Source organism: Bufo gargarizans, chromosome 9 (assembly GCF_014858855.1).
Source record: "Bufo gargarizans isolate SCDJY-AF-19 chromosome 9, ASM1485885v1, whole genome shotgun sequence".
Classification (NCBI taxonomy): domain Eukaryota; kingdom Metazoa; phylum Chordata; class Amphibia; order Anura; family Bufonidae; genus Bufo; species Bufo gargarizans.
Window position 1 is genome coordinate 45,321,787 of NC_058088.1, and position 13,385 is coordinate 45,335,171.

At 46.4% G+C, this 13,385-nt stretch overlaps 1 protein-coding gene across 1 annotated transcript in view; it reads left to right on the forward strand.

Annotated features, from left to right (window-relative positions):
• Positions 1-13,385, forward strand: part of LOC122919544 (connector enhancer of kinase suppressor of ras 2-like) — a 258,874-nt gene that overhangs the window by 202,106 nt on the left and 43,383 nt on the right. The window contains exon 13 of the mRNA XM_044268620.1: positions 11,229-11,263. Within this exon, the coding sequence (XP_044124555.1) occupies positions 11,229-11,263 (35 nt within the window). The remainder of the gene's footprint in view (positions 1-11,228; positions 11,264-13,385) is intronic.

Sequence of the window (13,385 nt, forward strand, 5' to 3'; positions counted from 1 at the left end):
TCAGGACTAATACTACAGTGCCAGGACTACTACTGCACTATCAGGACTATTACTACAGTGTCAGGACTACTACTATTCTGCCAGGACTACTACTGTGGTGTCAGGACTAATACTACAGTGCCAGGACTATTACTACGTTATCAGGAATACTACTACAGTGTCAGGACCATTACTACAGTGACTGGACTACTACTGCATTATCAGGACTACTACTAAAGCACCAGGACTACTACTGCACTGTCAGGACAACTGCTGCTACTATGGTGACAGGGCTACAGGTACAGCTTCAGGACTAGTACTAAAGCATTGGGACTAGTACTAAAGCATTGGGACTAGTACTACAGCATTGGGATTAGTACTATAGCATTGGAACTAGTACTACATAATTGGGACTAGTACTACAGCATTGGGATTAGTACTATAGCATTGGAACTAGTACTACATAATTGGGACTAGTACTACAGCATTAGGACTAGTACTACAGTGTCAGGGCTACAGCATCTGGACTAGTACTACAGAGCCGGGATTAGTACTACAGTATCGGGACTAGTACTGCAGAGCTGGAACTACTACTACAGAGTCAGGACTAGTACTACAGTGTAGATGTGAGCCACTATTTGCCTCATTTTCACCCTTTCTACTACATTACGAGTACTTGCATCCATATTCTCGTATCCGTGGAGATTGTGCCACTTATCAATTTTTTGTCGTATGGAAACTGTTTGCAACTATGTTGTCCAATGTTCGACAAATCCTGGAATAAACTGCTCAGTGGGGTGAGTCCAGAGCGGCAGAATCCCCCGTGTTCTGGGTGGACTCCCCCCACACAATCTTCAGTGAGAATCCATCACATTTCTGAGATCTTCAGAATTTTTGTACGCAGACAATTTCCGCTATCTGTGGGCGACGTTTTCAAAACCGTGTATTGTACAGTAATATAAAGGTAAGTCTGTGGGTTTCATCTTCTTACTACCTCTAAGACATGTGCCTGCTGTCAGTGTAGAGGCTGACAACCTATATGGATCTGGTCTTATTCATACAGAGGAGGGTTTGTTACAATGTATCACACAGTCCTCTAGCAGATAATTGCAGCATTACAAATCTCTCTCCTATCCTCTATCCAAGCTGGTAATGCTTCAAACACTGTAACAAAATCTCAGCTACTCAGCAGATCAGAATCTTTCCATTCCATCCACTGACAGCCAACAGAGATATTTGTGTTTTCAGTCCATTGCAATTTTCAAATTCTTCTACTGTATCCTGAAAACGTCTTATATCACATCTGTAGCAGAATCTGCTTTTAAGCTTCCATTCACTGACAGCAAGTAGACATCTTGAAATACACAATCTATTAAAATTACAATGATGAATCTTTTTAGAAGCCAGCTCTTCCTAACCATCCCGCCTGGGGCCCCGTGGCCCCGGATTATACACATGGTATTTCCCCCCTGAGCTCGCTTGTATTTCTGCTCCCCGCGTGGTTCTCCTTCGTGCAGATGATCACAGACACGCGAAATGCCCGAGCTGTCACAATGAATGTCAGTCTCATCTGCTGCGCGCCGGCCGCTGCCCTGTGACATAGATCCGTCCTGACAGCTTTTATGCGGCAGTAAAACAGCCATTACTGAAACTGTAATCATCAGAGCTGCGCCCAGGACACAAAATCCCGGGGAAAAAACGATTTCTGCTCCTCCGAGACCTTAAGTCCTGGGTGTGGAATGTGATGCAGCCGGCGGGAACGTCAGACGCTCTCAGTCCTGTCCTTGTGTCCGACTTCATATAATGTGCGGAGGGAAAGAAATGACTGCATCTTAACAGACGAGAAGATACAAAGTAGCAAAAGAAATGATTCAGCTAAACATTCTGTACCGTTCCTCACCATTTCCCATATCTCTGCTTACTAACAGTGAATAGAAGACACCACTGAGTTCTTAAGTTGTCCTACTCACACAGCTGAGGGCTTGTTACAATGTATCAGGGTATACACACTCCCCTCCTGAAATCCTCTGTGCTGCTGGGACCCTGCTCTTTCCACTATGTAACTCAGCCTGTGACCTCCACAAGATCAGCACACTCCTCTCCTGAAATCCTCTGTGCTGCTGGGGGGCCTTCCACTATGTGCTCTACCCCCTGTGCTGTGGAGATGCTGTAACATTGTATTCTGGTAGCAGTTACATTTTAGTGCTGATTGTGTTTCGCTCCTATGTACGCAGTCGGCTGCGCTCCCCTCCTTAGATTTCCGCCTGGAGCTGTCAGCCACAACATAGGCTCAGTCTTACAGCATGAAGGTCGGCGGCTCGTCATAGTGATGGGACCAAGAGTCTGAGCCTTATCCTCGTCATAGCTGTAAAAAAAAAATCAAGGCAACTGGACGTACTGTAGATTTCTTGAAAACGTTTCACTCGTTCTTCCAACGAGCTTTCTCAATTCTGAGTGACTGTACAAGAATTCTCTGGGAATAAATATGTAACTGAATCAACATCTGGTAATTATACCCAGCATGGGGTCAGAGGTCATTATACCCAGCATTGGGTCAAAGGTGTTGATTCCATTATCCTAACTGGAGTCAGTAGGTGATTGTATGTGGCATTGTATGTGGCAGACAATCGATGTCTAACCCCCCCCCCCCCCCCCCCACCACTATTCAAGGTTGGCTTCTCCATTTTTACGTAGATGGCCTCCTTCAAACCTTGTTTGTACTAATCGGCCTCCTTATCCAAAACACGTACTTCTATGCTGGGCCATACGCTGATGTAGTTGTTGTTTTGTTTCGCCGATATACAGTTCTGAGCATTCCTCATTGCACTGGACTGCGTACACAATGTTGTCCATCTTGTGTTTAGGCGTTGGGTCTTTGGGGTGAACCAGTTGTTGCCTCCGTGTGTTGCTGGGTTTAAAGCAAACAGGAATGTGATGTTTATTAAAAATCCTTTTGAGTTTCTCAGACACCCCAGCTACATATGGGATAACCATATTCTTGCGTCTGTCATGCTTCTCGCCCTCACTGGTAGTCTTGGTGGTCTTTCTTCTCCTTCCTTCTGTTTTGACAAAGGCCCAAACTGGATACCCACAAGTTTTAAGTGCCCCTCTGAGGTGTTTGAGTTCCTTTGCCTTGGCCTCTGTGCTGGTGGGGATTTTCTCTGCCCGGTGGTGTAGAGTCTGGATGACTCCCAGTTTGTGGTCTAGAGGATGGTGGGAATCAAATAGCAGGTACTGGTCTGTGTGTGTTGGTTTTCGATAGACCTCTATTCCCAGCTTCCTTCCCTCTTCCACTGTTATAAGACAGTCCAGAAACGCCAGTTTGTTCTGCATATCTTCCCGCGTGAAATTGATGTTATGATCCACTGAGTTGATGTGGTCGGTGAAAGCCTGTAATTCTTGTTTATGAATTTTAACCCAAGTGTCATCCACATATCTGAACCAATGACTCGGTGTAATTCCCTTGAAAGTGGTCAGGGCTTTCCTTTCTACTTCCTCCATATACAGGCGAGACTGGCGATCCCATAGCACAGCCATGTTTTTGCTTGTAGAACTTGTCCTTATACTTGAAGTAGGTGGTACTCAGACAAAGGTCCAGTAAGGCACACACTTGGTCTGGGCTAAGTTTTGTTCTGCATCCTAAGGTTTTGTCTAAAAGCAACTGTTTCCTGACTGTTTCAATTGCCTCTGTAGTGGGTATGCAGGTGAAGAGGGATGTCACATCATAGGAGACCATTGTTTCTTCTGTGCCCAATACCAAGTTCTGGATTTTGGTGGTGAAATCCTGAGAGTTCTGTATGTGTTGTGTGTTTCTAACCAAGGGCGCTAGGATTCTGGCTAAGTATTTGGCCACATTGTAGGTCACAGAGTTGATGCTGCTGACAATTGGCCTGAGAGGGGTCCTGTCCTTATGTATCTTAGGAAGTCCATAAATACATGGAGGGGCTTCCCCAGGGTAGAGGCGATGATACATGGCCCCATCAATGATTTTGTCCTTTTCTAGTTGTTATAGTAGTTCTATAACCTTCTTCTTGTAGCCACTGGTTGGGTCTCATCTTAGGGCCTCATATGTGTTATCATCCAGCAGTGGCGTACACAAAATCCATGGGGCCCCGGTGCGAAACTGATCCATGGGGCCCCCTCCCTGTCGCCCCCCCCCCCCCCCCAACCTGCCGCAAGAATTTACTTGGGCCCCCTGGATTGGGATTAATAACGCTCCGTGCCTCTCTGTGACCTTTTTACTACAAAATCACAGTGAGACAAAGTTGTCACTGTGATTTTGTAGCAAATAGATCACAGAGAGGCAAAGAGCATTATCAATCATGTTACTGCTCCGTGTCTCGGCTGTCCGGGACGGGGCTTGGCTCTCTTTCAAGCAGCAGATTACCCGCACGGCATCCGCTCATGTGAAAGAGCCCTAAGCCCAATGCATGGCTACACTCACCCAGTCCTAACTAATAAAATCTGGTCCTACCTCATCCAGGGTGTCGCTGGCATCGGTGTGATGTCCGCTGGATCCAGAACAAGGTCCCTGTGGTGATAGAGAAAAAAGAATAATCACATAAGGAAGGGATGGTGACTGCCCCTGTCAAATCACCAGCAGGGGGCGATGTGCTGGCCTGTAACACTGAGCCATGCCAATGTATGGCATACATTTCCCCTAAGTGCTACTACACAGTACTAATGCCCACCTTGTGGACCCTCACAGTAATTAAGCCACCCTGTGGTCCCTTCAAAATAGTTATGTCCTCCTTGTGGCCCCTCACAATAGTTATGGCCAGATATATGCCCCCCTCACAGTAGTAGTTATGTCCAGATATGTGCCCCCTCACAGTAGTTATGGCCAGATATGTGTCCCCCTCACAGTAGTTATGGCCAGATATGTGCCCCGCTTACAGTAGTTATGTCCAGATATGTGCCCCCTTACTGTAGTTATGGCCAGATATGTGCCCCCCTCACAGTAGTTATGTCCAGATATGTGTCCCCCTCACAGTAGTAGTTATGGCCAGATATGTGCCCCCTCACAGTAGTAGTTATGGCCAGATATGTGCCCCTTCACAGTAGTTATGTCCAGATATGTGCCCCCTCACAGTAGTTATGTCCAGATATGTCCCCCCTCACAGTAGTTATGGCCAGATATGTGCCCCCCTCACAGTAGTAGTTATGGCCAGATATGTGCGCCCTTACAGTAGTTATGTCCAGATATGTGTCCCGCTTACAGTAGTTATGTCCAGATATGTGTCCCGCTTACAGTAGTTACGTCCAGATATGTCCCCCCTCACAGTAGTTATGTCCAGATATGTGTCCCGCTTACAGTAGTTATGTCCAGATATGTGTCCCGCTTACAGTAGTTATGTCCAGATATTTGCCACCTCACAGTAGTAGTTATGGCCAGATATGTGTCCCCCTCACAGTAGTTATGGCCAGATATGTGTCCCCCTCACAGTAGTTATGGCCAGATATGTGTCCCCTCACTGTAGTTATGGCCAGATATGTGTCCCTCTCACTGTAGTTATGGCCAGATATGTGTCCCTCTCACTGTAGTTATGGCCAGATATGTGTCCCCCTCACAGTAGTTATGGCCAGATATGTGTCCCCCTCACAGTAGTTATGGCCAGATATGTGTCCCTCTCACTGTAGTTATGGCCAGATATGTGTCCCTCTCACTGTAGTTATGGCCAGATATGTGTCCCCCTCACAGTAGTTATGGCCAGATATGTGTCCCCCTCACAGTAGTTATGGCCAGATATGTGTCCCTCTCACTGTAGTTATGGCCAGATATGTGTCCCTCTCACAGTTACAGGGGGCAAAATGGAAACTATATATAGTGGAGGCAAAAAATTGAATATATACACAGGGGACAAATGGAATATATACAGAGGGGGCAAAATGGATAAATAAATAAATATATATATTTATTTATTTATCCATTTTGCCCCCTCTGTATATATTCCATTTGTCCCCTGTGTATGTATTCCATTTTTTATTTAATTTTTGCATTTTGACAAATATTTAATTACATTTGCCCCCGGGGTCGGGCCCCTATGAAGGATTTGCTGCGATTCCCACTGTGCCAGATGCTCCCTGTGTTATAAAAAAAAACAAAAAAAAAAAACTTACCTACTCTGAACCTGCTCTGCTCTGCTCCCGCCGTCTTGTTCATAATCCCGTCTTCTGGCATGCGTCGGCTGCGTCATCCCGTCAAGCAGCGTGATCCCGCGAGACCTGGTGCGAGGGTCACGGGTCTCGAGCGAGGCACTGGCAGCAGCCCTGGATGGAGGAGGGGCCGCCGTGTAAGTTACTTACTGCGAGTGCGCAGTGTTCTGCATCACCGGCCAGGCACAGAGGCCGGGGCCCGACCGGCCATATACTAATAAAACTTTTAAAATCTACGGGCCCCAGCTGCCTTCTTGGGTACAGTACTACTGCAGGGGCCAGGGGTCCAGAGGCGGCCGGGCCCCCTGGAGTGCCGGGCCCGGTCGCAACTGCGACTGCTGCGACCCCTGTATGTACGCGCCTGTCATCCAGGAGTGTGGTCACCTTGGCATCGTAGTTAGACGTATTAAGTACAACCGTGCATCTTCCTTTTATCCGCAGGCAGGATGGTGATGTTTGTGTCTTTCTTCAGGGATGTAACCGCCTTTCTTTCTTCTCTAGTCAAGTTTGAAGGAGGTGGTTTGGCACTGGCCAGAGCTGCAGACACTTTAAGGCAAAGTTGTTCAGCCTCACCCTGGGGTACTTTGTTGCTGTGGATTGGGGCTTCAGTGGCTGAAATAATATCTACTATTGGTATGGTTCTTGGTGTGATTGCGAAATTCAACCCTTTCGCAAGGACATCCATCTCAGGCTGGGTGAGAACCCGGTCTGAAAGATTCTGCACCCATTTCTCTTTGTTTTGCACTGTCCTTGTTTCCTCCTTTCGCCTCCATGTCAGTTCCTCACTGGTATGGCTGTTTGCAGTTCGGGATAACAAAATGCAGAACTTGTTCTTCTGCCTCTCCTTGCTCTTAGTGTGCTGAGCTAGCTGGCAATGTACTGTGAAATCTGCTACTTTCCTCCACATTTCAGCGGGTAGCTGCAAAGTCAGGTCCTCTTCCAGGTGACTGATAGTTTGTTTCAAGGCTTCAACTGTGAAATGGGTCTGTCGTACCCGTTCATTTAGTAGTTGCCTCTGGGCTTTCTGTAGAATCATCTCAGCTCTGTGACCCTTCACCGTGGAGTCCAAACTGATGCTGCATGGTACCAGCCCCTGTTTTCGGCATCTGAGGTTGAAGCGCAGGTGGTTTCTATAGTCTGCCAGTTTTCTTGATGTCTTTTCATATTCTCCTACAAGTTTAAGGGTTTTCCCCCCAAAATGTGTTGCAATATGTCTGTGAAGATTCTCATTTATCCAAGTTATGGTATATAATATATACCATGACCTGGATAAATAAGAACCTTCACAGACTTATCCTCGTCAGTGTAACATCTCAAGGAGCTGAATAAGTGGTGCCAGCTTCTTGCGATATCTGCGCCTTACAGGAGTCCGGGGGGCAGTCACTCCCAGCACACACTGGAACCTTTTATTCTACCGTAGTAGTAGTAGTCCTTGCACCATAGTAGTAGTAGTCATTGCACCGTAGTAGTAGTAGTCCTTGCACCGTAGTAGTAGTCCTTGCACCGTAGTAGTAGTAGTAGTCCTTGCACCGTAGTAGTAGTAGTAGTCCTTGCACCGTAGTAGTTGTAGTCCTTGCATCATAGTAGTAGTCCTTGCACCGTAGTAGTAGTAGTAGTCCTTGCACCGTAGTAGTAGTAGTAGTCCTTGCACCGTAGTAGTAGTAGTAGTCCTTGCACCATAGTAGTAGTCCTTGCACCGTAGTAGTAGTAGTCCTTGCACCGTAGTAGTAGTAGTAGTCCTTGCACCGTAGTAGTAGTAGTCCTTGCACCGTAGTAGTAGTCCTGGCACTGTAATAATAGTAATTTTAGTAGTAGCCCTGGCCCCATAGTAGTAATAGTCGTGACACTGTACTAGTATTCCTGACTGTGTAGTAGTAGTAGTCCTTATGGTGTAGTAGTAGTAGTAGTAGTCCTTATGGTGTAGTAGTAGTAGTAGTAGTAGTAGTAGTCCTGATGGTGTAGTAGTAGTAGTCCTGATGGTGTAGTAGTCCTTCCCCTTATGTGTATGATACAAAACAGAAGTCTGTCTCCACAACCTCAAGGTGGAAAACTGTAAAAATAACCTCGAACCATCTGTGCCCCGTCCAGACTGCGGGGGCCACAAACCCCCAATCTACATCTCTGCTGGAAAGGAGAAGTGAGAACCTCTCACCCTAATGTGGATGATGGATACAAGTTCAAGTTGGCGCCGCTGATCCTGAAATCGGGGGGTTTGTGCTGAGCTCTGGGGTTTGCAGTCACCCTGCTCATTAACCATCACTGCGCCGCGGCTTCTGTCCTGTCTTGTTCCTCTTTCTGCATTTCTTTACATAAAGTTCCTAGGACGCTGAGCGACTGCAATGTCACATTATTAGAAACTCAAAGGCTCCTCAAGATTGTGAGACTCTCACATAATCAAGGGGAACAACACTCTCCATAAAAAGTGACCAGATTTATGTTAGATTTTTTTAGAAAAGGACAATCCCTTTAAAGGGCTTCTGTCACCCCACTAAACTCTTTTTTTTTTTGGGGGGGGGTATTTATAATCCCTATACTGCGATATATCTATACATTATGTTATTAATCATTTTCGTTCTGTAGATAAGGCAAAAAACGTACTTTTATAATATGCTAATTCCCTGTCTACCAGCAAGTAGGGCGTCTACTTGCTGGTAGCAGCCGCAGAAAAACGCCCCCTCCTCCTGTTGATTGACAGGGCCAGCCGTGATCTCCTCCTCAGGCTGGCCCTGTCTGCATTTCAAAAGTCGTGCGTCTGTCTTGATTCGGTGCAGGCGCTCTGAGAGAAGGAGGCGCACCTCCTCAGCACTCTCTCAGAGCGCCTGCGCCGAATCAAGACAGACGCGCGATTTTTGAAATGCAGACAGGGCCAGCCTGAGGAGGAGATCACGGCTGGCCCTGTCAATCAACAGGAGGAGGGGGGCGTTTTTCTGCGGCTGCTACCAGCAAGTAGACGCCCTACTTGCTGGTAGACAGGGAATTAGCATATTATAAAAGTACGTTTTTTGCCTTATCTACAGAACGAAAATGATTAATAACATAATGTATAGATATATCGCAGGATAGGGATTATAAGTACCCCAAAAAAAAAAAAGAGTTTAGTGGGGTGACAGAAGCCCTTTAATGACACTTTTAGTGTCACATAAGTAAATTAGTTTGTAGCAACATGATGTATAGAGGCAGCAACGTTCAGGGGCAGACCATGTCGGGCATGCAGAGATGTTGCCATCTGAAAATGACTGTCCTTTAAAGGGATTCTGTCACCAGGTTTCACCCCCTCCAGATAAAAATATGGTTATGTTCAGGGAGCTTTAACCATTCCTAATGTGGTCTTATAGCAGGAGGAGGGGGAAAGGAGGGAGAGCGGGAGGCGTCACAGAAGATTATGAGGCGGCGCTGAGGTCGGGAAAGGCGGAGCTGGGCACGAACGCCGGCGGGTGTGGGCGGCAGCTTGGATCCATTTACATCCCCTTGGGCACTTTATTTTTATGAATGACAGGTTAGTAATAGCGTATTTTTAGTAAAATGAGCCTACAGATTACATTTATAAGACCACATTAGGAATGGTTAAAGCTCCCTGAACATAACCATATTTTTATCTGGAGGGGGTGAAACCTGGTGACAGAATCCCTTTAAATAGTGAGTGCAGCTCTGGAGCATAATACAGGATGTAACTCAGGATCAGTACAGGATCAGTAATGTATGTACACAGTGACTGCACCAGCAGAATAGTGAGTGCAGCTCTGGAGTATAATACAGGATGTAACTCAGGATCAGTGCAGGATAAGTAATGTATGTACACAGTGACTGCACCAGCAGAATAGTGAGTGCAGCTCTGGAGTATAATACAGGATGTAACTCAGGATCAGTACAGGATAAGTAATGTATGTACACAGTGACTGCACCAGCAGAATAGTGAGTGCAGCTCTGGAGTATAATACAGGATGTAACTCAGGATCAGTACAGGATAAGTAATGTATGCACACAGTGACTGCACCAGCAGAATAGTGAGTGCAGCTCTGGAGTATAATACAGGATGTAACTCAGGATCAGTACAGGATAAGTAATGTATGTACACAGTGACTGTACCAGCAGAATAGTGAGTGCAGCTCTGGGGTATAATACAGGCTGTAACTCAGGATCAGTACAGGATAAGTAATGTATGTACACAGTGGCTGCACCAGCAGAATAGTGAGTGCAGCTCTGGAGTATAATACAGGATGTAACTCAGGATCAGTACAGGATAAGTAATGTATGTACACAGTGACTGCACCAGCAGAATAGTGAGTGCAGCTCTGGAGTATAATACAGGATGTAACTCAGGATCAGTACAGGATAAGTAATGTATGTACACAGTGACTCCACCAGCAGAATAGTGAGTGCAGCTCTGCAGTATAATACAGGATGTAACTCAGGATCAGTACAGGATAAGTAATGTATGTACACAGTGACTGCACCAGCAGAATAGTGAGTGCAGCTCTGGAGTATAATGCAGGATGTAACTAGGGATCAGTACAGGATAAGTAATGTATGTACACAGTGACTGCACCAGCAGAATAGTGAGTGCAGCTCTGGAGTATAATACAGGATGTAACTCAGGATCAGTACAGGATAAGTAATGTATGTATACAGTGACTGCTCCATCAGAATAGTGAGTGCAGCTCTGGAGGATAATACAGGATGTAACTCAGGATCAGTACAGGATAAGTAATGTATGTACACAGTGACTGCACCAGCAGAATAGTGAGTGCAGCTCTGGAGTATAATACAGTAATATACTTAGCCCTTCTATAGTGTATATGCAGGGGCGGACTGACCGGTCGGGCTCTTCGGACATGGTCCGAGGGCCCAGCCGGGATGGGGGCCCGCCGCAGAATAGCATAACAGTATATGACTGTTACAAAGTGCTTATAATGTGATATTTGGGGTGTGTCCTGCTCTGGGATCTCTCTGTGGTCAGACGGTCATGTTCCGGTTACATGTGACTTCCTGACCCCTTTCGCTCCGTCACATTGTATCTATGATTCTGTTACTTCTTCTTCCCTCCAATCACATGTTGCTAAATGTTTCTTTTTTTTTCATTTTCTTCCTGACAGAGAGCGGGTGACACAATCGGGGGCGACTCTGAGAGGTAATTCATCTTTATTATAATGTATTAGTCGCTTCTTAGTATTATGGTCCAGTATAAGTGTCTGGGGGGGGGGGGGGGATTATAAAGGATATCAGTCATCTAATACACAGATCAGCAGTAAAGCAAGTAACTGGATGTTCCGGAATGGATGTATATGTGGATAGATTGTACATAACCCGTGATCAGCAAACAATCCTATGAACTGCGGCAGTGAGAAACATACCTTTGATTACTGTCATTGAATAGAAATCTTCGATCCATGCTCTGATGACTTGACTGTATGAGCGCTGCGTCCATCACATGACCAGGGCTGGTTGTAAACAATGAAGATTCCTATTCAATGACAGTCAGCAGAGATCTTGGAACGCATAAAGAATATATACACAAAGTCTGTTGGCAAACCGTATAACTTTTTATCACACAAGGAATACAATTGATGGAATATCCATACAGATCTGTGGGAATTGTCCAGTAATAGGAATATCCGTTACTTCCATGATGGGGCTCATCCCTGTCCCCGGAGGGACGAGGGGCTCATAGTGATATTATGGTGGAGCTCCGACCTGTAAGAGGTTCTCTCTAATCTAATCCGTTATTTGTTAGATGGAGGGGATGATAGATTGAGATTCCAGCCGGGACACGGCGCTGATGTCCTGACCCCACCTGGGATCCAACGGGGGATGGGCAGGGGGCCGAGCTGCGGCCGGGGGCGCCAGTTATTATTGAGGTTTTCAGTGTTATGTAAATGAAGTTAAATGATCACATGTAGTTCTGCGATTTGATAATCCATCTTGTTTCAATTTATTATCACTTCCAAGATCTCTGCTTGCTGCCAGTGAATAGGAACATTCTTGCTTACATCCAATCCATCTATTCACACAGCTGCAGGGTTGTCGCAGTTGTATCCAGTCTAGACAGTCCTATGTGAGGTGAACAGTCTAATGGATTTTACCTGCACTGATACACTGTAACGACTCTAGGAACACCAGGCTGATCTGCGGCTCAGGTGTGTGCAGTATACTGTATTCTGTGTATACCGCAAGATCCTGTGCACAATAGATGCTTAGTCTATTAACCCCTAGTCAACCAGCATGGCATTCCCCTTTAACCTTGGTGATTTTAGAGCAGCAGCCATATTACCGATTCCTAAATCTCGGCGGGTTCAGTGTGAACGGATTCTGACCGCGCCGCCCGCAGCGATTGTGTTTATAGAAGCGCAAAAAGTTCATGTTAAAAAATTGATGTCCTGAGAAATGTTAAGCAAAACTCTGCTTACACAAACATAAGGATGATGGGGGTAGTGTCACCACATTACCCAACAAGAAATACTGGCCTAGATTACACAGATAAAAGGGTGTGTGGTTCGGGGGCGTCACATAACACATGGCTAATGGTTACGGTGACTGAACACGTGGCGACAGCTGACACCAATGGGTTGATCATATTTAGAGGTTTGCAGCATTTTTTCTGGTGATTGTAATATAAGTGCTGCATCAGCCTCGTGTGTGAACGGGCTCCTATGGAGAAAGCCCGGAGAATCCATGCCCTCCACTGCTGCCCTTGAACTGTGCGGCCCTATGCAGGAGCCCAGTTTGTCCTGGTTTGTCAGAATGGCGACAGCGAGAGAAAATGTCTGTTCCGACGGAACCTTCTCCATCTAAATCAAATCCTCCTCTCTAGTAATAGTCGCCATTACCGCAGTGTGTAACGGGTGTCGCCAGAGAAGGTTTTACACTAGAGACCCAGGTGGCCGGAGGACGGTGTAACGTGGAGACGGCATGGATGTCCGGGTGTTGGTGCCACTAATCTGACGCTGGGAAATGTCTGGTCGTAGTGTCAATATAACGGTCTGATGAGGAGGAGAGGGCAGGGGAGTAGCTAAAAGATCATGGGCCCTGGTGCAAGAGTTCAGCTTGGGCCCCCGTCCCTCAGTGCTTGTTGGCCACGGGCAGGGGAGCACGTAGCCTTCCTGCTGCCTGAGGCAAACATTGAAAGGGCGCCCCCTCATGCCAAATTCTTAACCTAACCCCTTCCCTCCAGCCAGAGGTGTAAATTGACCAGCATGCACTTTCTACAATGTCAGTGTCTTATGTGGAACTAGGGTCTTTGGGCCCCCTCTGCA